Source organism: Polypterus senegalus, chromosome 1, assembly GCF_016835505.1.
Source record: "Polypterus senegalus isolate Bchr_013 chromosome 1, ASM1683550v1, whole genome shotgun sequence".
Lineage (NCBI taxonomy): Eukaryota > Metazoa > Chordata > Cladistia > Polypteriformes > Polypteridae > Polypterus > Polypterus senegalus.
This window is the reverse complement of record NC_053154.1, coordinates 27,206,935-27,230,407: the sequence shown is the minus strand read 5'-3', so window position 1 is coordinate 27,230,407 and position 23,473 is coordinate 27,206,935. Positions and strand designations below refer to the sequence as shown.

At 40.1% G+C, this 23,473-nt stretch overlaps 1 protein-coding gene across 2 annotated transcripts in view; it reads left to right on the top strand.

Moving 5' to 3' along the window:
• The first annotated feature begins 14,330 nt into the window (after positions 1 to 14,330).
• The window catches only part of LOC120523589 (apolipoprotein L3-like), a 45,001-nt gene continuing 35,858 nt past the window's right edge, over positions 14,331 to 23,473 (top strand). The window contains exon 1 of one of the 2 annotated variants that reach the window (XM_039745023.1): positions 14,331 to 14,710. Coding sequence is in view for 1 of the 2 variants with exons in the window: in XM_039745013.1 (XP_039600947.1) it covers positions 15,359 to 15,409 (51 nt within the window). In the remaining variant the exon portion in view is untranslated. The other variant, XM_039745013.1, reaches the window with a different exon arrangement.

Here is a 23,473-nt window from a genome sequence, read left to right as displayed (position 1 = left end):
CCAATGTCTTGTAGACAGACATGATACCCCCTGCACAATTCTGCATGCACCCTAAACAAATAAGTAATACATTCCAAAGCTGCGCTGTCTTCCCTAATTCCATATAACTTTGTGACTGGACAAGGAATCGTGGTTTAAGAACAGCCTTATCGCCTGCCAGAGACAAAGAAGGAGAAGGTGGAGATGGAAATAAAATGCATGTTAGCTCAAGAGGTGACTGAAGGCACCTTCAAACCTTAGTCTAGTCCAATTGCATTAGTGCCAAAACCTGATGGTAACTGGCACATTTACAAAGATTTCCACTGCATAAACTATGTCTCTCATTTCAATGCCTATCCTGTACTGTAAGTGGACGACTGTCTCAAATAGCATTGAAAGACTCAAGATTTAACCAAAGGGCTATTGTCAGTTTCCATTAACAGAATCCGACAAAAAAAAAAATGTGTTAAGAGCCTCTAGTCAGTGTATAAATACAAGCCTTTCTGGGACTTATTTAATGTTACATAAATGATCTGTGAAAATGGTGGTGTGGACACAAGATGCTGAAACGGCCTTCCTTGAGCTAAAGAAGGCCCTGAAGTCAGCAACTATTTTAAGAACTCCTGATTTTACCCAAACTTTTATTTCTCCAGACCAACGTATCTGACACAGGCCTGGAAGAGGTATTAAGGCAGGCAGTCAGCAGTGCTAGACATCCCATAATGTGCTTTAGCCAGAAACTATTGAACCAGGAGAGAAGGTCAGTAGAACATGAACCCGTAACTATAAAGTGGGCAGTCATGCAGTCAAGGAATTATCTCCTTAATCATGGATTGAACATAAATAGTGGTTTCAGTGGTTTGTCTCTCAAAAGGAAACCTTCTCTAGGGTTACATGGTGGTTCTTGGATTTGTAACCACAGAAGATCAAGGTACTTCATTTCCAGGGACTTCTTCACGTGCCCTTTCTTTTATCTATGACCTCTCGATTATGTCTGCTGGTCCCACTGGGGAGACGCTAAGATGGGGGACATGGGAATTACGAGGTCTTAGAGCCTCTTCTAGGCTCTGAAAACGTAGGCAACACCCCACATAGCAGCAAGGGGGTGCTGTCATTAACATCATCTCCTTTTTCAACCTCAGTTTCAGAGGACCACCAGCCAGATGATGAGTGACCTTGTTTCTGCCTCGACACACTAAACCCCATCTCTTCCAGGTCAGCACTATATAGACCAAGAAGTCTTAAGGGACCTGCAGCTGAGGAAGATGGAGCTTCTCTTCAGTTGTATCTTTCATTTGATGGCATCTCACTGTATTTTTGGATGTGAGCATTTATTTTTCCTACTTTTTTTTACAACCTTATAAAATGGGGTTACTGGCTGGTTCTGCAACTTTTTGTTATTTGACCTGTCTCATTTATCTTCACAACTTGACAAATTCACTAGAGGTTAATTTTTCTCAGTTTTCAGATGAATGGAGGGTTAATTCATCTTTGCTTTATTGAGAAAATATTCATATTGGTTCTGTGACATCATTGAGAGTCTCTAACAAGTTTACAACTCCATTATCACCGTTTTAGTATTTAATTCTGGTGTGATCTACACTGCATAACCACTGAACCTTTAAAATTAGTCTCATATTAATCCTTTACATTATATACATTTTTCTTTTTTTTTTTTTTGAGTTTTTAAAATGTATCTTTTACAATCCTCTTTAACTTTGTAGCACAGAAAATCCTTTGGATTTAATCTGTTTACTGGTATTCCCTACACACTATCCTGTATGGAAATAGTAAAATTAAACTGATGTTCTCACTGCACATATTGCTGATTTTTTTTTTCTATAGAGATAAGAAATGAGAAGCACATCATATTTCTGTGACTAAGTAACTGCTTGACTGAAAAACTGTTTATAGATTTATGAGATAAGGATGTTGCATTTTTGCTTTCAGTTCAAAGGAAAGCACGTGATATCTTGTTATGCACAAATATTAAGAAAAAGAAACTAAATAACTTTAGGAGTAGTAAAGATAAATAAAATTGAAATGGATGGATTGATACCTGCCTAATGCTGTCAGGATTGGCTCCAGTTTCTCCTGTGATAGATAGATAGATAGATAGATAGATAGATAGATAGATAGATAGATAGATAGATAGATAGATGGATTTGTTCAAAAGAGTTTCCCACCAAAGCAAAGTAGGATGGATAAATCAAAAAGCAAGGAGGAAGGAAAAGTGTTGGACTGGGGAGAAGGTGCAGGCCCGAGCTGTAAGGAGGTTAAATCAGGCACATCGGCCTCACATAGAATTGGGAAGAGAAGAAGAGAAAGAAGAAGTTACTCATGTCGGAAATTATCAGTTCACTTTCAAATAAATAATTTATTTATAAAAATAAGGAAGTGTGAATTTCATCTTTCTTTCATTTTAGTCTGGAATCAATGGCAATCAAATTAGCTCTAGAAGAAGGTGCTGAATAGTCTGGTGAGGCTTTGCCACTCGCTCTCATTTCTCTCAATGAGGTGCCAGAGCTTGTTGAATTTCAGCTTTCTTATGTCAGGTGAAGAGAGGTGAGGTGCTGTAGGCAGCTTCCTTCCTCTTCTACTCCATTTGGACATGTGTCCCTACTGGCTCTAGATGGGCTGGTGTTTGTGTTGTGGTTTGGTGTGTTTGGTTGTTTTTAACAACAACAACATTTATTTACATTGCAAATTTTCCTGCAAGCAATGTAGCTCAACATGCTATACAAAATGTCAAAGATAAAGTTACAAGAAGAGAAAAACAAATAAAATTAGGGAATATTAAAGAGTAAATGACAAACAAAACCCAAACACATCAATACAATTAAAAAAAACCAGATATATATCAAGTGGAAGAGCAGCGTCCTTACAGTCATATGAAAAAGTTTGAGAACCCCTCTCAGCCTGCATAATAATTAACTCAACTTTCAACATAAAAAGATAACAGTGGTATGTCTTTCATTTTCTAGGGTCACGGGGTGTTTTCCAAACAAAGATTTTTAGTGAAGCAGTATTTAGTTGTATGAAATTAAATCAAATGCGAAAAACTGGCTGTGCAAAAATGTGGGTCCCTTTGTAATTTTGCTGATTTGAATGCATGTAACGACTCAATACTGATTACTAGCAACACTGAATTGGTTGGATTAGCTTGTTAAGCCTTGAACTTCAGAGACAGGTGTGTCCAATCATGAGAAAAGGTATTTAAGGTGGCCAATTGCAAGTTGTGCTTCTTTCCCTTTAACTCTCCTCTGAAGAGTGACAGACAGCATGGGATCCTCAAAGCAACTCTCCAAAGATCTGAAAACAAAGTTTGTTCAGTATAATGGTTTAGGGGAAGGCTACAAAAACCTATCTCGGAGGTTTAAACTGTCACCTCCAAAGACCTGCAAGAACATCTCGCTGCAGATGGTGTATCTGTACATCGTTCTACAATTCAGCGCAATTTGCACAAAGAACATCTGTATGGCAGGGTGATGAGAAAGAAGCCCTTTCTGCACTCACGCCACAAACAGAGTCGCTTGTTGTATGCAAATGCTCTTTTAGACAAGCCAGATTCATTTTGGAACAAAGTGCTTTGGACTGATGAGACAAAAATTTTGTTATTTGGTCATAACAAAAAGCACTGCATGGTGGAAAAAGAACACCGCATTCCAAGAAAAACACCTGCTACCTACTGTCAAATTTGGTGGAGGTTCCATCATGCTGAGGGGCTGTGTGGCTAGTTCAGGGACTGGGGCCCTTGTTAAAGTCGAGGGTCGGATGAATTCAACCCAGTATCAACACATTCTTCAGGATAATGTTCAAGCCTCAGTCACAAAGTTGAAGTTATGCAGGGGTTGGATATTCCAACAAGACAATGACCCAAAACACAGTTCAAAATCTACAAAGTCATTCATGCAGATGGAGAACTACAATGTTCTGGAATGGCTGTCACAGTCCCCTGACTTGAATATCACCGAAAATCTGTGGGATGATTTGAAGCAGGCTGTCCATGCTCAGCAGCCATCAAATTTAACTGAACTGGAGAGATTTTGTATGGAAGAATGGTCAAAAATACCTTCATCCAGACACTCATCAAAGGCTATAGGAGGCGTCTAGAGGCTGTTATATTTTCAGAAGGAGGCTCAACTAAGTATTGATGTAATATCTCTGTTGGGGTGGTCAAATTTATGCACCTGTCTAATTTTGTTATGATGCATATTGCATATTTTCTGTTAATCCAATAAACTTAATGTCACTGCTGAAATACCACTGTTTCCATAAGGCACATCATATATTAAAAGGACGTTGCTACTTTGAAAGCTCAACCAATGATAAACAAAAATCCAAAGAATTAAGAGGGGTTCCCAAACTTTTTAATATGACTGTATATATGATACTATTGTGTAAGACTTTAAAGAAGAGTCCGGATGATAAGGTTGTATGGCCGGGAAGACAGAAAAAACAAAAAAACTCCAGTTAAGCCAAAGGTAAAAAAACAAAATCTGCAGGGGTTCCAAGGCTTAAAGACCGCCCAGCCCCTAATGGGCATTCTACCTAACATAAGTGCCTTTAATTCATTCCTCTTTGTTTAAAGTCTTCTTATGAGGGGATTCAAAGAAGATGGTTTCATAAACAGCTGGGCCATCTGCCTTCATTCCATCATCTCAAAGGGCTGCATGGTGCCTTGATTAGGTGGTTGTGGAGCACATCGCCGCCACAGAAGAACCAGAAAAGACAGCAGAGTAAAGTAAATCCATGAAAAACATGTTAATTCTTTCCCTATATAGTCCATTAGAAGTACTACTGAAATAACAACTATCTATCTCTTGTCCATCAAACTGGTGATCAAACATCAGAAATGTAATAAAAATAGAATATTGTATGATAACATAGTGTGCCATGAGTTCGTGATTTAAAAAAAAATCAATGGCTATAAACAAAAGAAGTAAACATTGGTAAATGTGTAATAAATAAATATGCCACAGCTGTATTTTGGGACAAACAGATTAGTAAAGAAGCTGAGCGGCAGAGATCTTAAATACCACAAATATTTTTAAGGATGTCCATAAAGGTAAAGTTAAAAATGAGGCATGCTTTATGTGATGACAATTCAGAGAACCTTTCACCAAAAACAAAATTAAAACTTGGTCTAATCACAAAGTGTAACTGTTGTCCATTAGTTAAAGGTTGCAAAAATTCCAGTAATGGTAAAAATCTATTTAAACTGTTGATGGTCCTCCAATGCTCAAGGTCCAATCAGCAGTGGCAACCCCCTAGTAACATTTACTATTGTCTTGTTACATACCTGTCATGATGTGCTTTTCCAATTAATTTTTCGTTTCTTTATTTTTACTTCTTTATGATCTTTATTTTGTTTTGCTAAGGTGTTTATTTTAAACTAAGTGTATTTCTAATATTAGGTTTTTGGGGATTCTGCCTCTAATTATTTTGTATTTTCCCAATGTGTTCTCTCATAGATGCTGTCCATTTTGTGCCATTTTGTTGCAGCGGTTGCTGTGGTGTTGCTCTGAGTGATATTCAGGCTGACGCTACATGTCATTAGGGGTTAAGAGCAGCGGGAATACACTTCCTGCTATTCAAGACTGCATAACAAACTTGGTGTGGGTGTGCGCTTTCTTGTTTGATTTGAAGGATTAATAGAATTCATTCTTTTGTTCTCTGACTTGCATTTTTATATACAAGGTACAGTTTTGGCAAAAAATAGTATGGACTTTTGGTTACAGAATCTAGAGTTGGCTTTTGAGAATGTTTCATTTTCTGGTCACATGGGCTTCAAAGTTTTATATTTTGGAGACTTTGTAGAGAAGTTTTAGAAACAAGCTTTCAAATGGAAAACAACAAAAAACGTATCCAGATTATTTACATTTCTTCACAGAATTTAAGTAAACTTTTCTATCTTTTCTAGATAGATAGATAGATAGATAGACAAATTTTTTCACATCGGCCCCAAATAGAACTGGGAAGAGATGAAGAAATTATTCATGTCAGAAGTTATCATAAAAATAAGGAAGTGTAAATTTAATCTTTCTTTCATTTTTGTCCAAACATTATTCAAATATTAAGAAGAAAACAAGAATTTGGATGATGAAATTCAACTAAGTGTGCATTTTTGCAGAATCAGCAGCAAGGATTCCGGCACAGGCTGACCAAAACTGGACTGCTGAAGACTGGAAATGTGCAGCCTGATCTGATGAATCTTGATTTCTCCTGGGGCTCACAAGTGCCAGGGTCACAATTTAGAGGAAACAGCATTAACCCATGCTCCCAATGTGCCTTGTGTAAAAAGTCCAGAATGGTCGTGGTGTAATGGTTTTAGGTAATGATTTCTTGGCACAATTTAGGCCTGTTAATATCAATCCATTATCGCTTGAATGTCACATCCTACTTGAGTATTGCTAATCATGTTCATCCCTTCATGGCCACAGTTTACCCATCTTCTAATGACTAACATCATGATAAATGTACTGTGTCACAAAGTAAAGGTCATCTTAAACTAGTTAAGTGAACACTGAGTTGAGTTTTCTTCAGTGGCCTTCCCAGTCTCCGGATCTGAACAACCAAACATCAAGACGTGTAAAAAAAAAGGCACAAATCAATAACACAAAAAAGTAGACCATCCAAATCACAAATTACCTTTTACAGAAATATTTACTGGCAATATATTCACAATTAAGCACTGTTTCTTAAATGTTCTACTCACTCAGCACCTCAGGACACCATAGTGGCCTGAAGATAGGTCAAAAGATGACCCACAGTAGTTTAGGCTGCAGTTTTAGATGGCACGCCTTTCCTGTTGACCAAACCACATGGACTTCTTCCAGTGCTGACCAATTACAGATGGCATCGAGATGTCCACTATACATTAACCTCTGATCAGGTGTAAGTTTTCTATATCTTTTTTTTTGCTTTTTCCACACGCAGGTATTTACAATACCATTTGCGCCCGTTGCTCGTTCTCCTTAATGGTAAGTGGTTCTGTTAACTTCATATTCCCTCTTCTATTAACTGTACCTACATGTGTATCTTTATATATAATATGTTACCGTGGCTGTTTGTTTGTGTGTCCAGGATTTTAAATCACTTGTAGCTCGCAAACCATTTGAACTCTTGACCTGAAATTTGGTACACATATACTATGTGACGTCTACTATCCGCTTTCGGGTGATGATTGACCTCCAAGGTTATTCCTCTTTTTATTTATATTTTATCTTATTGTAGAATCAAGTCTCAGCAGAGGCCAGCAGAACGGCCGTGTGGCGCATGCGTATGGGCGCCATTCTCATCCCTACCACCTTCGCCATCACTTTCTCTACCTCTTCATATCTTAAATCATTCTTGAGGCAGATTGAAGATTTAAGTGCCAGTTTAAGTGAAAAATTTAAGAAAAACGTACTAAGTAATCATAACATAAACGCGGACTTAATCAGTTTTAACGTGAAAAGATGCCGACGAAAGAAGAGAAGAAGCGGGCTGTTAGGGTGGAGAAAAGAAGAGCTGCTCAGGAAGCAGCAAATGCATCTGAGCAAATGAATGCTAAACACAGAGAAAGAGGATGAAAACTAAGAATGCTCAAGTCAAGTGTATATCGTGCAGTGCGCTGTTACTGGTATATTGATAATTAGGTTAAGAACTTTGTGTCTTCCTCTTTTTCATTTTGGCTAATTACTGCTTCGGAGTTAGGTTTAAACCCCGGAAAAGCATCCCAGACCTGCTGGCCTCTAGATTGGCATGTGACATGCAAAGGGAAAACCAAATGCCGATTCTAATTTGTTCCACCAGTGCGCTGTCCCTCATTGGAGTGGTAAACATCATGTAAGGGCTTTTATAGCCATAGCGATTTATATTTTATTATTTAGCTATACATAGCTATAAAATCCATGTGCAGAAATTTACACTCCGAAATGGTTTGTCATGGCACACATGGCAGATCTAATATAGAAAATATTGTGGAGTCCATAACCTGATTCAGCAAGGAATAAAGGGAAAGGTGTTCCTGGCCATTACTTTTTGAGTGCCCTGTAGTCCAAACAGTACCATAATGATCCATCCTTCTTTTTCATCAGTGAGAGACCATTGTACAGTCTAATGAAACCATTCTACCAACTCTTCTGAATATATTCATCTTTCGTTTATGGCTTTGAAAATACATATTATCTTCCTTGAGGAAACAAAGCCAGAAGCAACAGAAGGCAACAGGAAATAACTCCCACATGGGTTTAGTTCCAAAGCTGTCTATTTCCTAAAACCATCTACAACATTCTTACATTCATTAGAAAATGCAGGAAGTGATTGGATGATGAATGACCCTTGAAAAATAGAACATGAAAAACTTTGAACACAAGCATTCTATTTCTGTTGTATGCTGGTTGACTTTTGGATTAAATATTTGGAGTTATTGGACCAGAAAGTATAATTTTGATAAGGGCTACTTGATAATAGAAACATGAAATCATTTTGGTATTATTACTAATTCTTTCTTTGCATTTATATAGTGCTTTTCTCACTACTCAAAGTACTCAGCAATTGCAGGTGAAGGGTCTTGCTCAGCCCTATATTTTAAAACCAAATGTCCATCCCATTTTTTTCCAAAACAATGCATCATAAATAAAAATCGACGTCAGAGAACAACACATGAATTCTATTACTCCTTAAAAACAAACAAGAAAGTGCACACCTACACCAAGTTTGTTATGCAGTCTTGAATAGCAGGAAGTGTACAGAGAAAAACTTTATGCTTTTAATCCCATAAGAACATGTGTGTCGTCACCCTGGACATCACCCAGAGCAACACCACAGCAACCACTGCAAGAAAATGGCACAAAATGGAAGGAATCAATGAGAGAACAAAATGAGAAAACACAAAATATTTAGACGACCCTTGAAAGAGCAGAATCCCCAAAAATCTAATAGCAGCAATAAACTTAGTTTATAACAAACCCCTTAACAGAAAAAACAAAGATGAAACAGAATTAATAATAAAGCTAGAAAAAAATAATTGGAAAAAAACATCATAACAGGTATGTAACAAGTCAATAGTAAATGATACTCTGGGTTTGCCACTGCTGACCTTGAGCATGGGAAAGGCACTATATAAATAAAATGTATTATTATTATTATTATTATTATTATTAGTTGCTAATTTAGTTGCTTCCATTAGTCGCTATAGCAGATCAACTTTTTCCATATATTCCTGTCCTCTACATCTTGCTCAGTTACAACCACCGCCCCGTATGTCTTCTCTCACCACATCCAGATACCTTTTCTTAGGCCTTCCTCTTTTTCTTTTACCTGGCAGCTCCATCCTTAACATCCTTTTCCTAAAATATCTAGCATCTCTACTCTGCACATGTCCAAACCAACACAACCTCTGCTCTCTGACTTTATCACCAAACTGTCCAGAGCTGACCCTCTGATGTACTTGTTTCTAATCCTGTCCATCCTCATCACATCCAATGCAAATCTTATCATCTTTAACTCTGCCACCTCCAACTCTGTCTCCTGTTTTTTGTGTCAGTGCCAATGTCTCCAACACATATAACAGCTGGTCTCACTGCCATCCTGTAGACCTTCCCTTTCACTCTTGCTTATAATCATATGTCACAAATCACTCCTGACACTCTTCTCCACTCATTCCACCCTGCCTGCACTCTCTTTTTCACCTCTTCCATACTCCCCATTACTCTGTACTGTTGATTCCAGGCATTTAAACTCATCCGCCTTCACCAGATCTACTTCCTGCATCCTCACCATTCCACTGACCTCCCTTTCATTCACACACATGTATTCTGTCTTGTTCCTACTGACCTTCATTCCTCTCCTCTCTAGAGCATATCTCCACCTCTCCAGGGTCTCCTCAACCTGCTCCCTACTATCGCTACAGATCACAATGTCATCAGCAAACATCATAGTCCATGGGGACTCCTGTCTAATCTCGTTTGTCAACCTGTCTGTCACCATTGCAAATAAGAAAGAGCTCAGAGCCAATCCCTGATGTAATCCCATCTCCACCTTGAATGCTTCTGTCACTCCAACCGCAGACCTCACCACTGTCACACTTCCCTCTTACATATCCTCTACAACTCTTACATACTTCTCTGCCACTCCTGACTTCCTCTTACAATACCACAACTCCTCTTGAGGCACCCTGCCATACGCTTTCTCCAGGACCACAAAAACACAATGCAACTCCTTCTTGTCTTCTCTATACTTCTCCATCAGCATCCTCAGAGCAAATATTGCATCTGTGATGCTTTTTCCTGGTATGAAAAAATACTGCTGCTCACTAATCATCATCTCCCTTATTAATATAGCTTCCACTACTATTTGCCAGAACTTCATGCTGTGACTCATCTATTGTATCCGTTTGTAGTTACTACAGCTCTGCACATCCCCTTTATTCTTAAATATCAGCACCAGTACACTTCTTCTCCACACCTCAGGCATCCTCTCACTTTCCAAGATTCCATTAAACAATCTGGTTAAAAACTCCACTGCCATCTCTCCTAGACACCTCCATGCTTCCATAGGCATGTCATCTGGATCAACGGCCTTTACATTCTTCATCCTCTTCATAGCTGTCCTTACTTCACTTCCTGATTCACTATCTCCACATCATCCAACCTTCTCTCTTTCTCATTCTATTCATTCTTCAACTTCTGTACTCTTTCCATCTGCTCAAAACACTCTCCTTGCTTGTGAGTAACCTGCTACACATGTTTCTTAGCTCAATCCCTCTTTCTTGACAACTGGTACAGGTCCATTTCTCTTTCCTTAGTGTCCAACCTCTCATGCAGTTTGTCATACGCCTTTTCTTTAGCCTTCACCACCTCTCTCTTTACTTACTGCCTTATCTCCTTGTACCCTTATCTACTTTCTGCATCTCTCTGACTATCCCACTTCTTCTTTGCCAATCTCTTCCTCTGTATACTCTCCTGTATTTCCCCATTCCACCACCAGGTTTATTTTTCCTCCTTCCTCTGTCCAGATGTCACACCAAGCACCCTTCTTTCTGTCACCCTTACTACATCTGCTGTAGTTGCCCAACTGTCTGGTAACTCATCACTACTACCCAGTGCCTGTCTCACCTCCTCCCTAAACTCAACCTTGCAGTCTTCCTTTTTCAACCTCCACCATTTGATCCTTGGCTCTGCCCTCACTCTCTTCCTCCTCTTGATCTCCAACATCAGTCTACAGACCATCATCCTATGCTACCTAACTATGCTTTTCCCTGCCACCAGTTTGCAGCCTACAATCTCCTTCAGATTGACCCACCTGCATGGGGCAAAATATACCTGTGTGTATGTTCCTCCACTCTTGTACGTCACCCTATGTTCCTCCCTCTTCTTAAAAGTTTATTTGGATTGTTGATTACAGCTGTTCAACCCATTGGGGGTGGCGTATCTGAAGGTTAAAGTGCAGGTGCTTTAAATACAAAGTGTTGTACACTCTGTAAAGTTCACATACACAGAGGAGTGCCAATTATGTAACTGAAGGGGCATTTGGCCTGGACACTGAGGTGGAAGCCTAAACATTATCGAAGGCTAATAATGACACAGAGGGTCACGTAGGTCTCCAAATGAGCTTCGACAGGTACCAAGTGTTTGTGAGAACATTATGTGATAATTTCTTGAACAGTATGAATTCTTGTTGGATTATTTATGAGACATATCTTACTCTAATTTGTTCAATAAACGTGTGCTATATAGTTTTGTGTTCAAATAAAGTAAATGAAAACGAGAATATCACATATTATTACCACAATATGTGAGAAAGAAGTGACAGTTTGGATGACCTTTCAGATGGTCACAGGCTGTTTTTCTGTTATGTTGTCTCTTATGATCAAAACTGCGAAAGCCAGTTTTAGAAACTTAATATTATACCACCACGGAGCACTTGAGAGCCCCAAACTGCAGACACAGTAATGCCCAACACAATTTTGGGTTTAAATAAAAAATATTTATTTATCCTGTGCACCTTTCCAACAATCACCCATCATAAGATCAATAATTAGATACAATAATTCTGTCAATTCTTCTTTTTTCCGTCTGCCAAGATTGTCCTTTCAAACAAAACCTGGGACTGCTTTTGGTGCCACCTCATTGCCTGTCGGGAACACTTCCGGCTGATGTGGAAACCAGTATTGTCCTCCCCCAACAGTGCCCTCTGGCGATACCCAAACACCACGACAAGGCTGCACTTCCACACTTCAATTCCCATGCAACACTGCAGGTATCCTTATTGGGATTCAGTGTTGGGGAAAACTGTCATCTTCGGTGTTGGGGGAATGAACTGTCCTTGGAATCCATGTTCTCCCAGTCCATTCATTATGGCTTGACCTTAGCCAGGCCGAAGATTGTTGGGTGTTCCCGCCAGGTTGTGTCTCCAATCTAGCAGTCTTTCCATTAAGGCATCCAGTGTGGGCAAGAACTCTGTCTAGATCCTGGTTGGGATACCAGTCTGTCCTGCATGGGATTTACAATGTTAATGTTAAAATTCATAAGTGTTTGGTTAATTTGAAGGGAATACACGTTTCAAATAGGTATTCAGATAAATCTATAATGCTTTACAACAACAACATTTATTTACATATGAAAAAGATTGGGAACCCCTCTTAATTCGTTGGATTTTTGTTTATCATCGGCTGAGCTTTCAAAGTAGCCTTATGGAAGCAGTAGTATTTCAGCAGTGACATTAAGTTTATTGGATTAACAGAAAATATGCAAATGCATCATAACAAAATTAGACAGGTGCATAAATTTGGGCACCCCAACAGAGATGTTACATCAATACTTAGTTGAGCCTCCTTTTGCAAATCTAACAGCCTCTAGACGCCTCCTATAGCCTTTGATGAGTGTCTGGATTCTGGATGGAGGTATTTTTGATCATTCTTCGATACAAAATCTCTCCAGTTCAGTTAAATTTGATGGCTGCCAAGCATGGACAGCCTGCATAAAATCATCCCATAGGTTTTCGATGATATTCAAGTCAGGGGACTGCGACGGCCATTATAGAACATTGTACTTCTCCCTTTGTAGATTTTGAACTGTGTTTTGGGTCATTGTCTTGTTGGAATATCCAACCCCTGCATAACTTCAACTTTGTGACTGAAGCTTGAACAATATCCTGAAGAATTTGTTGATATTGGGTTGAATTCATCGACCCTCGACTTTAACAAGGGCCCCAGACCCTGAACTAGCCACACAGCCCCACAGCATGATGGAACCTCCACCAAATTTGACAGTAGGTAGCAGGTGTTTTACTTGGAATGTAGTGTTCTTCTTCCGCCATGCAAAGCACTTTTTGTTATGTCCAAATAACTCCATTTTTGTCTCATCAGTCCAAAGCACTTTGTTCCAAAATGAATCTGGCCTGTCTAAATGAGCATTTGCATACAACAAGCGACTCTGTTTGTGGCATGAGTGCAGAAAGGGCTTCTTTCTCATCACCCTGCCATACAGATGTTCTTTGTGCAAATTGTGCTGAATTGTAGAATGATGTACAAAAAAAACTCCATATGGCTGGAGAAACAAAATAAAATCTGCAAGGGTTCCAGACCCTCTAGGCATTCTACCTAACATAAATGACCTCAATCAGTCCTCATTGTATTTAGGGTTCACATGGAAGAACTTGATGATGATGGTCATGTGGAATTCTGGCCTTTAATCCATCAATGTAAGGACATCAGGGTGCTTTGATCGAGAGGGGGTGGCGCAGATAGCCACCACAGAAAACCGGAAAAAAAACAGCAGAGAAAGTAGGGGTTAGTACGGATTACAGAGCCACCAGGAATGATATTGATAATTAAATGCATATACAGAGTATCAGGATTAAACTAAAATGAAGCTATGAGAAAGCCATTTAAAAAAAGTGCTCCACCATATTAGCCTGGTGAATTTCTATCAGTCAGCTATTCCAGATTTTAGGTGCATAACAGTAGAAGGCCACCTCACCACTTCTTTTATGTTTAGCTGTCGGAAAAATAAGCAGACACTCATTTAAAGATCTAAGGTTATGATTTGGAGCGTAAGGTGAAAGACATTCTGAAATATAGGATGGAGCGAGATTATTTACCCCCAATATGTTCACCTATCGAATAATTTTTTATAAGAGGATGTTAATTAGCCAGTTAGGAACACAGTCTCTCTTCTAGACGCGATCGTTAAACTCGCTTATAAACAAAACGATGACAAACGATTTTCCGAACATTTAAACATAATGAACGTACTGTATATCCTGCAAGTGTAATATAGGATCATAAAGAAATGTTAACAAGTTACCTAAGCCTTCAACATCTTACGCAAGAAACTATCACTATTTTTGGAATATTAGTTTTTCTCTTTATTTTTGCGTGAACTGTTTTTGCTTTGAATTCTACTAAAACTTTTCAGATGAAGACACCAGACCTGTGGATTTATTTGCACATGCGTCACATTTATTGTCTGAATCGTTCTAAAAAGTAAGCTGAAGCTGCAGAATTTCAAACAGTTTAGACACACACAGTTATAAAAGAAATTCACAGACTTCTCGACACACTCGAACCAAACCACAACGCACACACCAGCCCATCCAGAGCCGGACGAGGCACACACCCAAACACAGCGGCACACAGAAGTTGAGAAGTGCACTTTTAGTTTTACTTTCAAATCAGGCGCTTAGTGTTCTGCTGAAATTTTACTTTGAAGAGGCAGCTGTCAGACTTCTAAAGCAATAAGCGGTAAGTTCACTTCTAAACTACTGTCTTTGTTTCTTTCCATTAAGCCAGGACTGCTGCGCTGCCACTTCCTAAACTTAAGACTTTTACTGGCTTCTTTTTAACTGGCATGCTTTCTTAAGATTCAAAAAACCCTTTCTTGTTTCTTTTTTTCTGTAACCAGCGGCTAAACAATAACGAGATGCAAAACCAAAAAACAGATGACCAGCTTACTTGTGCAGCTGTGTTCATCTCCTGAAATCTGCTTCAATAAAATATTTGTAAAGAAAGCTGTAAAGGTTTGAGTAAACGTTGATCCACAAATATTTGGACGGTACCATCACAAAAGAAGAAAATCAAGAATTTGGGACTTGTCTGGTGTGGCAGAATGAGAGCACTGAGTGAGGCGTTTTATTTAAACTAACAATTGGCTTTTAATGAAGGAACTGTTTGGAGTGAAAATGGTCGCTTCACCATAACCTCAGTTAGCCGGTCATCTGTTGGCTCACATTACATCTGGTTTGGCTAGTAGTTGTTAATGAACAAGAAACAGTCAAGAGTCTTAAACAGGGATATCAATTACAATGAAGGGGAGGTAGTATGTTCGGTTTGCAACTATTATTAGCTAATGATTAATAAAGAAGCAAGAAGGGAAATCTGCAGCCCTCCAGGATGTGGGGCAGGCACCCTGCTTTATTCACAAGGATTCTGGTATTTTGTGAGGTAAGATGGAGTTTGGGACATGAATGTGCCTTTCCATATTTTGGCAATCTGTCAAATAATAATAATAATAATATTAAATAATAATATTGTCATTGTTTGATCCTACTTTATACACTTGATGCCGCAGGGCTAGCGTCCAGCCTCCCACCACTCTGACTTGTAATCGTGAACAGAGAAAACAGATGGACATGCATTAATATGGCAGTTTTTGTTGCTGCCTGTTTTACTAATAGATAGTCGATCATTTTCCAGCCTGCTATATCCAAACACTGGGTCTGCTGGAGCCAATCCCAGCCAACACTGGGCACAAGGCAGGAACAAACCCCAGGCAGGGCATAAGCCCACACACAGGACAATTTAGGATCACCAATCCACCTAACCTGCATGTCTTTGGACTGTGGGAGGAAACCAGAACACCCAGAGGAACATGCAAACTTTACACAGGGAGAACCTGGGAAGCGAACCCAGGTCTCCTTACTGCGAGGCAGCAGCACTACCACTGTGCCACCGTGCCATCCTTACTATTTGATATATTTTTTTAAATTCTTGAAGACATGCAGTATTTTAAAGAATGTAAAGAAAGCAGGGGTGCTTAAAATTTTTAATCTGAGGACCCAAATAAGACCATGCTGGGACACAAGAAGAGGATTATTACTCTAATGACAGCCATACATGAACAAATAGCAAGGGCCATATAATAATAATAATAATAATAACAACAACAGCAAAAACAGCAAACGTTTTACTTTCATTTCAAGTATATTTCTCACATGAATATTATTAAAAGAAAAAGTGAAAAGTTAACTTATTGTTAATGAAACAATAATTATTACTCAAAACGGGAAATAGATTTGTAAATGCTTAGCGTTTGTTCCAGTAAAAGTGAGAGAAATAAATTACAGTTGTCTTAAATCCTATTAATAATAATAATAATAATAATTTATTTCAAAAATGAGTTCAAAAATAGTTTAATATAACCTGGTTTTCGTTTTTAAAAGTACCTAAATTATTCTTAAAATATGTATGCACTGTCTTTATTTAATGTGTGAGACAGGATAAAACTTCCTGTGAAGCTTTGAATAATGAATAATTCGGTCCCGCTGTCCCTTTTTAATCATTTAATCTGCCAACTGACAACATGCTGAATGTCTCAGCGTTTTGTTATTTTCTGATGTTCTCAATGGTCTTTCTTCACACTACCAAAAGACTGACATTTATCCAGGCACTTTAGAATAGTGCGACAGGTTTTAATTCTTCCTCACCGAATCCTCCTTGCACCTCTGCTCCTGATTTTGAGTCAATGTATGACTTAACGGCGAGCACATGATGGAGCATCATTTTAGCATTCAACATATACAACCCCATTCTGCTCACCCGCTTTTCACAATACTCCAAAAAATCGACATATTCTTGTGCCGCATCACATATATTTTTATTTCGACATTTCAAACTTGCGCCGTATTTCCCCTACCTCACAATCTTGTCGGTCATTCCCTCCTTTCGCCCCCTTTATTTATACGTCTTTGCTGCCAGTCATCTCTGTTTGTTTCAAAGCTTGTGATAGGGAAGGTGGTTTAGTGGGGGAATGTTTTGATTTTCATGCCATGCAAACAAAAGCTCTCTGTGATGAGTAACAATGTTGTTTCACACGCTAAACAGCTTGTGGCATATCACTCGCCATCGACTTCGTGCTTAGATGAACTCGGAGAAATTTATGACACAAGCTTGTGGTGAGTCACCACAAACAAGTCCACCATAGTTTAAGAAACACTGCTCAAAAGCGTTGAGTGTTTAGAAAGGTGCCTATGAATTAATAAAATGTATTATTATTATTAAAGAAATATAGATTAGTTTATTGGTGGTGTGACATTGCTACCTTGTGGATGAAGTGTTGCAATCCAGTGCCCAGAGCTGTCTCAACATATGGGCACAGTGAACATTGGTCGGGGGCCTCAGGAGCATAGGGGCCCATGATGTTTCTGATGAACATGTATGTTTATGTTTTGAAAGCAGGGGCCCCAGTGCACTACTTTGCCTGGGGGGCTATGATGCTGTTAACATGGCCCTATAAGCAGTGTCCATTCATGCACACCCTAGCATGTCCTCTCAGTGTCTGGTGAGTTTTGCTTCTAACTTTCCTAAGCACATTAAGTTGAACATTGGGTCTTGTGTCAATATGTGTGTGAGTGGGTCTTGCAAGTGACTGTCCAAAGCTAGTGTCCTACCTTATATCTGATGCTGCTGGGGCAGGCTCCAGCTTGCTGTGCTGCTGAATTAAATTGGACCTGTTTGTGTAAATGGGTGGCGTAATGATAGTGCTCCTGCCTCGCAATAAGGAGACCAGGGTTTGTGCCTGGGGTTCTTACTGCATGGAGTTGTGCCTTTGTGGGTTTCATCTGGGTGCTCCGGTTTCCTCCCACTGTCACAGACATGCAGGTCAAGTGAATTGCTGACACTAAATTGACCTTGGTGTGTGTGTGTGGGTCACCCTGTGGTGGACTATCACCCAGTCCAGAGTTTCTTCCTGCCTTTTACCCTAGGCTACCTAGAAAGAGCTTCAGTCCCCTATGCCCCACCTTCTGCTGCCCCCCAACAAGGAACCCTGGTCTGGATTAAGCAGAATAGAAAATGGCAGGGCATGTTTGAGTTCAGTATATGAATATACTTCATTGGTATTTTGTGAGATGTTTTACAGATGTTGCTTTGTGTCTCTTCAAAGTGTCAACGACGTTCTCTAGTTTCACATTCACTTCACTTATAGCAAAGTCTTTATTGGAGGTAAGAAGCTGGAGGACCTCAAGTTTGAAACAGATGCTATAACTTTAGAGTTTTAAACCCAAAATTGCTGGTTCAGTTCTTATATCTGACCGTGTCTCACTGTGTGTGTTCAGCTAAGTAAGTCCCTCTACCTGCTTGTGTTCCTGTTTAAAAAAAGAAATAATCATATGAACAGAGTCACTATAAGTGTAAAACACCATGGAATGCTGTTCACTGCTGAACTGCAATACATAAAGTAAAGATTGCTTGTTTATAAAATGCTCTTGGAACATACGTGGAAGAATGGCTTCCAGAACAAGAAAGAATGAAACGGGGCCAGTGACATCTCACAAGGCAGTAGCTCTGAGGTTTTTGAATGTGCAGGGCTGTTTGGGTCAAGAAGAAGATGGAGGGAGGAAGCTGACAAGGTGCAAATGACCCTGGTGAGCTTATACTGTACCTACGTATTGTTTCATGTCAGGGTTTCAAGGTTACTTCCATGGTTACCCTTCCCTATTGTGCAATAAACAGTTTCTGATCGAAGTGCCTTAAGCCTCTAAGTCTGTTTTAAGTTCAAGGGATAAATGAGGTGACACTTGCAGTTTAGCATCATGTCTACTGCCTATTGGAACCTCCGGCACTCAAATTATGATCTTGCGTTAGTCATCTCCAATTAGGATTGAGAAAAGATTGCTGTATCACTTTCATTAAACAAGACACATTAAAAACGGAGACATGTTCACCTTCTTTATAGCACTCTGTCATTCAGATGCTCTTCTTACTTTTTAAAGTCCCTCAAGCTCTAATCTGACACCTCTCTTTAAATAAACATGGCTGTCTCATTCAATGACTTGCTTCCTGTTCTTCACATTGATTACGAGTTCTTTTTATTTTCCACCAGTGTCCTGAAGGGTTATTTTTCTCTTAATATTTTTAAGAAGCCTTCAGTTAATTTTGAAAACCCAGACTATATATCCATCCATTTTGTAATCTTTATAAGAATGATTAGAAAACCCAAATTAGGCCCTATAGGGAGTGTTTTGTCTTGGTAGAGTAATATATTGCTCTACTTTCCCCTTTTGTATTATTAATATGTAGCCTTTGTCAGAATGCCTCAAATCTCACAGACTTGCCACTGCTTATAAGGTATTACAGTATATAACTTCTCCCCACCTTCCCTTCTACATCTATAACCTCAGGCAATTAGGTGTAGTAAAAGACAAGCAGGAGTTAAGTTACAATTTAAACAATGTATTATTGATAATATTCATAAATAATAACAATATGAAAAGTATATTTGAATATTGGCAATACAACCTGATAAATGGTGATGTGTAGTTTCAGGCGGCACACAGACTTGTTAGTTAGATAGATAGATAGATAGATAGATAGATAGATAGATAGATAGATAGATAGATAGATAGATAGATAGATAGATAGATAGATACTTTATTAATCCCAAGGGGAAATTCACATAATCCAGCAGCAGTATACTGATACAAAAAACAATATTAAATTAAAGAGTAATAAAAATGAAAAAAATAAAAATAAAAAAATAATGTAATGTTAGCATTTACTCCCGGGTGGAATTGAAGAGTCGCATAGTGTGGGGGAGGAACGATCTCCTCAGTCTGTCAGTGGAGCAGGACAGTGACAAAAGTCTGTCACTGAAGCTACTCCTCTGCCTGGAGATGACACTGTTCAGTGGATGCAGTGGATTATTCATGATTGACAGGAGTTTGCTTAATGCCCGTCGCTCTGCCACAGATGTTAAACTGTCCAACTTTACTCCTACAATAGAGCCTGCCTTCTTAACAAGTTTGTCCAGGCGTGAGGCGTCTTTCATCTTTATGCTGCCACCCCAGCACACCACCGCGTAGAAGAGGGCACTCGCCACAACCGTCTGGTAGAACATCTGCAGCATCTTACTGCAGATGTTGAAGGATGCCAACCTTCTCAGAAAGTATAGTCTGCTCTGACCTTTCTTACATAGAGCATCAGTATTGGCAGTCCAGTCCAATTTGTCATCCAGCTGCACTCCCAGATATTTATAGGTCTGCACCCTCTGCACACAGTCACCTCTGATGATCACAGGGTCCATGAGGGGCCTGGGCCTCCTAAAATCCACCACCAGCTCCTTGGTCTTGCTGGTGTTAAGGTGTAAGTGGTTTGAGTCGCACCATTTAACAAAGTCTTTGATTAACTTTCTGTACTCCTCCTCCTGCCCACTCCTGATGCAGCCCACAATAGCAGTGTCATCAGCGAACTTTTGCACGTGGCAGGACTCGAGTCATATTGGAAGTCTGATGTATATAGATTGAACAGGACCGGAGAAAGTACAGTCCCTCGGCGCCCTGTATTGCTGAACACAATGTCAGACCTGCAGTTCCCAAGACGCACATATTGAGGTCTGTCTGTAAGATAGTCCACAATCCATGCCACCAGGTGTGAGTCTACTCCCATCTCAGTCAGCTTGTCTCTAAGGAGCAGAGGTTGGATGGTGTTGAAGGCGCTAGAGAAGTCCAAAACATAATTCTTACAGCACCACTGCCTCTGTCCAGGTGGGAGAGGGATCGATGAAGCATATAGATGATAGCATCCTCCGCTCCCACCTTCTCCTGGTATGCGAACTGCAGAGGGTCGAGGGCATGGTGGACCTGTGGCCTCAGGTGGTGAAGCAGCAGCCGCTCCATGGTCTTCATCAGATGTGACGTCAGAGCAACAGGCGGAAGTCATTCAGCTCACTAGGACGTGATACCTTTGGGACAGGAGTGATACAAGATGTTTTCCAAAGCCTTGGGACTCTTCCCTGTTCCAGGCTCAGGTTGAAGATGCGCTGTAGAGGACTCCCCAGTTCCAACGCACAGGCCTTCAGCAATCGTGGCGATACACCATCTGGACCCGCTGCTTTGCTGGCACAAAGTCTTTTCAGCTCTCTGCTCATGGGCTGCTGTAATTGTGGGTGGGGATGTCTCACCTATGCTGGTATCAGCAGAAGGATGGTTGGAGGATGCAGTACTCGAGGTGAGAGTGGGTTACTGTGATCAAACCTATTAAAGAAGTTGTTCATTTGGTTTGCTCTCTCCACGTCTGTCTCGATGGCGGCACCCGCTTTGAGCTGCAGCCAGTGATAATCTTCATCCCATCCCATACTTCCTTCATGCTATTGTTCTGCAACTTCTGCTCCAGCTTTCTCCTGTACTGCTCTTTCGCTGCCCTGAGCTGGAGTTCCTTCTGCACGCAGTTGAGCTCATGCTGATCACCACCTTTAAAAGCCCTTTTCTTCTGGTTCAAAAGGCCCTTGATGTCACTTGTAATCCATGGCTTGTTGTTAGCATAGCAGCGTACTGTTCTTACTGGAACTACAATGTCCATACAGAAGTTGATGTAATCAGTTGTGCATTCAACAGCCTCTTCAATGTTCTCACTATGTGACCCAGCAATATATCCCAGTCTGTAGTTCCAAAGCAGTCTCTCAGAGCCTGCTCTGCCTCAGGGACCACTTCCTGAATGAGCGTGTAGTTGTAGGTAGCGCCCTCACTCTTGGTTTGTATTGAGGCTGAAGCAGAACCAGGTTATGATCTGCTTTCCCAAGCGCAGGCAGCGGGGTGGCGCTGTATGCGTCTTTAACGTTTGCATACAGTAGGTCGATAGTCCTGTTTCCTCGAGTGTTACAATCCACATACTGGGAGAAGGCAGGTAATGTTTTGTCCAGCGTTACATGGTTAAAGTCTCCAGCGATTAGCACAAGTGCCTCAGGGTGCTGCGTTTGTAACTTAGCAACTGCGGAATGGATGATGTCACTCGCCATCTCCGCGTTCGCTTGAGGGGGGATGTAAACAATAACAGCAATCACCTGTCCAAACTCTCTGGGCAAGTAATAGGGGCGCAGACTTACGGCCAACAGTTCGATGTCCCTGCAGCAAGTGGAGATTTTAACGTTTACATGTCCTGAGTTGCACCACTTTGTATTGACATAGAGAGTGAGTCCTCCTCCTTTCTTCTTTCCGCAGGTACTTGCGTCTCTGTCCGCTCTAACTGTGCTAAACCCGGTAGCTCCACGTTAGCATCTGGGATGGTAGTTGTTAGCCATGTTTCACTAAAACACAGCAAGCTGCATTCTCTGTAGGTTCTGACATTTTTCACCAGCACAGCCAGTTCGTCAATCTTATTTGGTAGTGAGTTCACATTTCCCAGGATCACAGAAGGCACCGATGGTTTATAACGCCATTTTCTCTCAAGTAGTCTCGATTTAATCTTATCTTTTATCGGCTGCCCCGATATCGTCTTCTTACATCGTCAGGTAAATAAGGAACCACACCAGCATAAGCATTTCTTCTCAGTACTTTAAGCTGACTACTTGAATAGGTGATTCTCGGAGTGTAAAAATCCATGTCAAATAGTAAAAAATATTAAAAAGTGTCCAGGGAGCAATTCCACATTAAAAAAGTGGTAGGAGTGATCAGTGAAATAGAGAAAAATAGAGATAAAAAGGTAAAAAGATAAAGTCATATACGGAGCTGCTGGAAAGGTTGCCACTCAGATGCGGCGCCGGAAATGAAATGAAATAAAAATTGAAAACTTAAAATGTCTCGAGTTAAGGCGTCATTTGTGGTCAGCTTTCTTCAGAACAGTCCGCATGCCTGTCTCAATATGGCTGCCAAGCTGTGCTCTTCATTGTGTTGTCCTTTTCAGTTCATGCAACAGTTTGGTAAGAGAGAGAGAGTGAGGGAGTGAGCAAATTTTTAGATGTTCTGTCCAACCCCTAGAGCCAATAGTATGTCATGGTATTTAAAGGCTTCTAATACAAGGCAGTTCCAAACAGCCATACTTCAGACCAATAGGGGGATAGAACATCTTCACACCTGCCCTCCAAACCATATGTTAAGGTAAAGCTTGGCAGTTAGGTAACCTGGCTTTCCTGCGGGGGTTGAGAGAGAGAGACTTTAGCAGAGAAACATTTACCACACTGGTTTGAGACACTTCCCCAAACCCTATCGTAAAATTACAAAGATTCTTAATCCTAAGGGGGGAAAGGGGTTCTTAAACCATCAAACCATTGCTGTTATTATCAATAACGTAACACTAATATTACATTGCTTTGACCAAGTTACAAATAAAGACATACAAAACATTTATCAAGTTGTATGCAAAATGTCACATTACAACAGGGAGCGAGTTAGAAGCCAAGAGGAAGTCCTAAAATAGTTGGGGTGGCAACCGGGTCAAAATCCTGTTTAATTTGCAACAAAAACCAAAGACAACAGATGCACAACGGAGCCTCTTAAACAGTAAATAAAAAAGCCT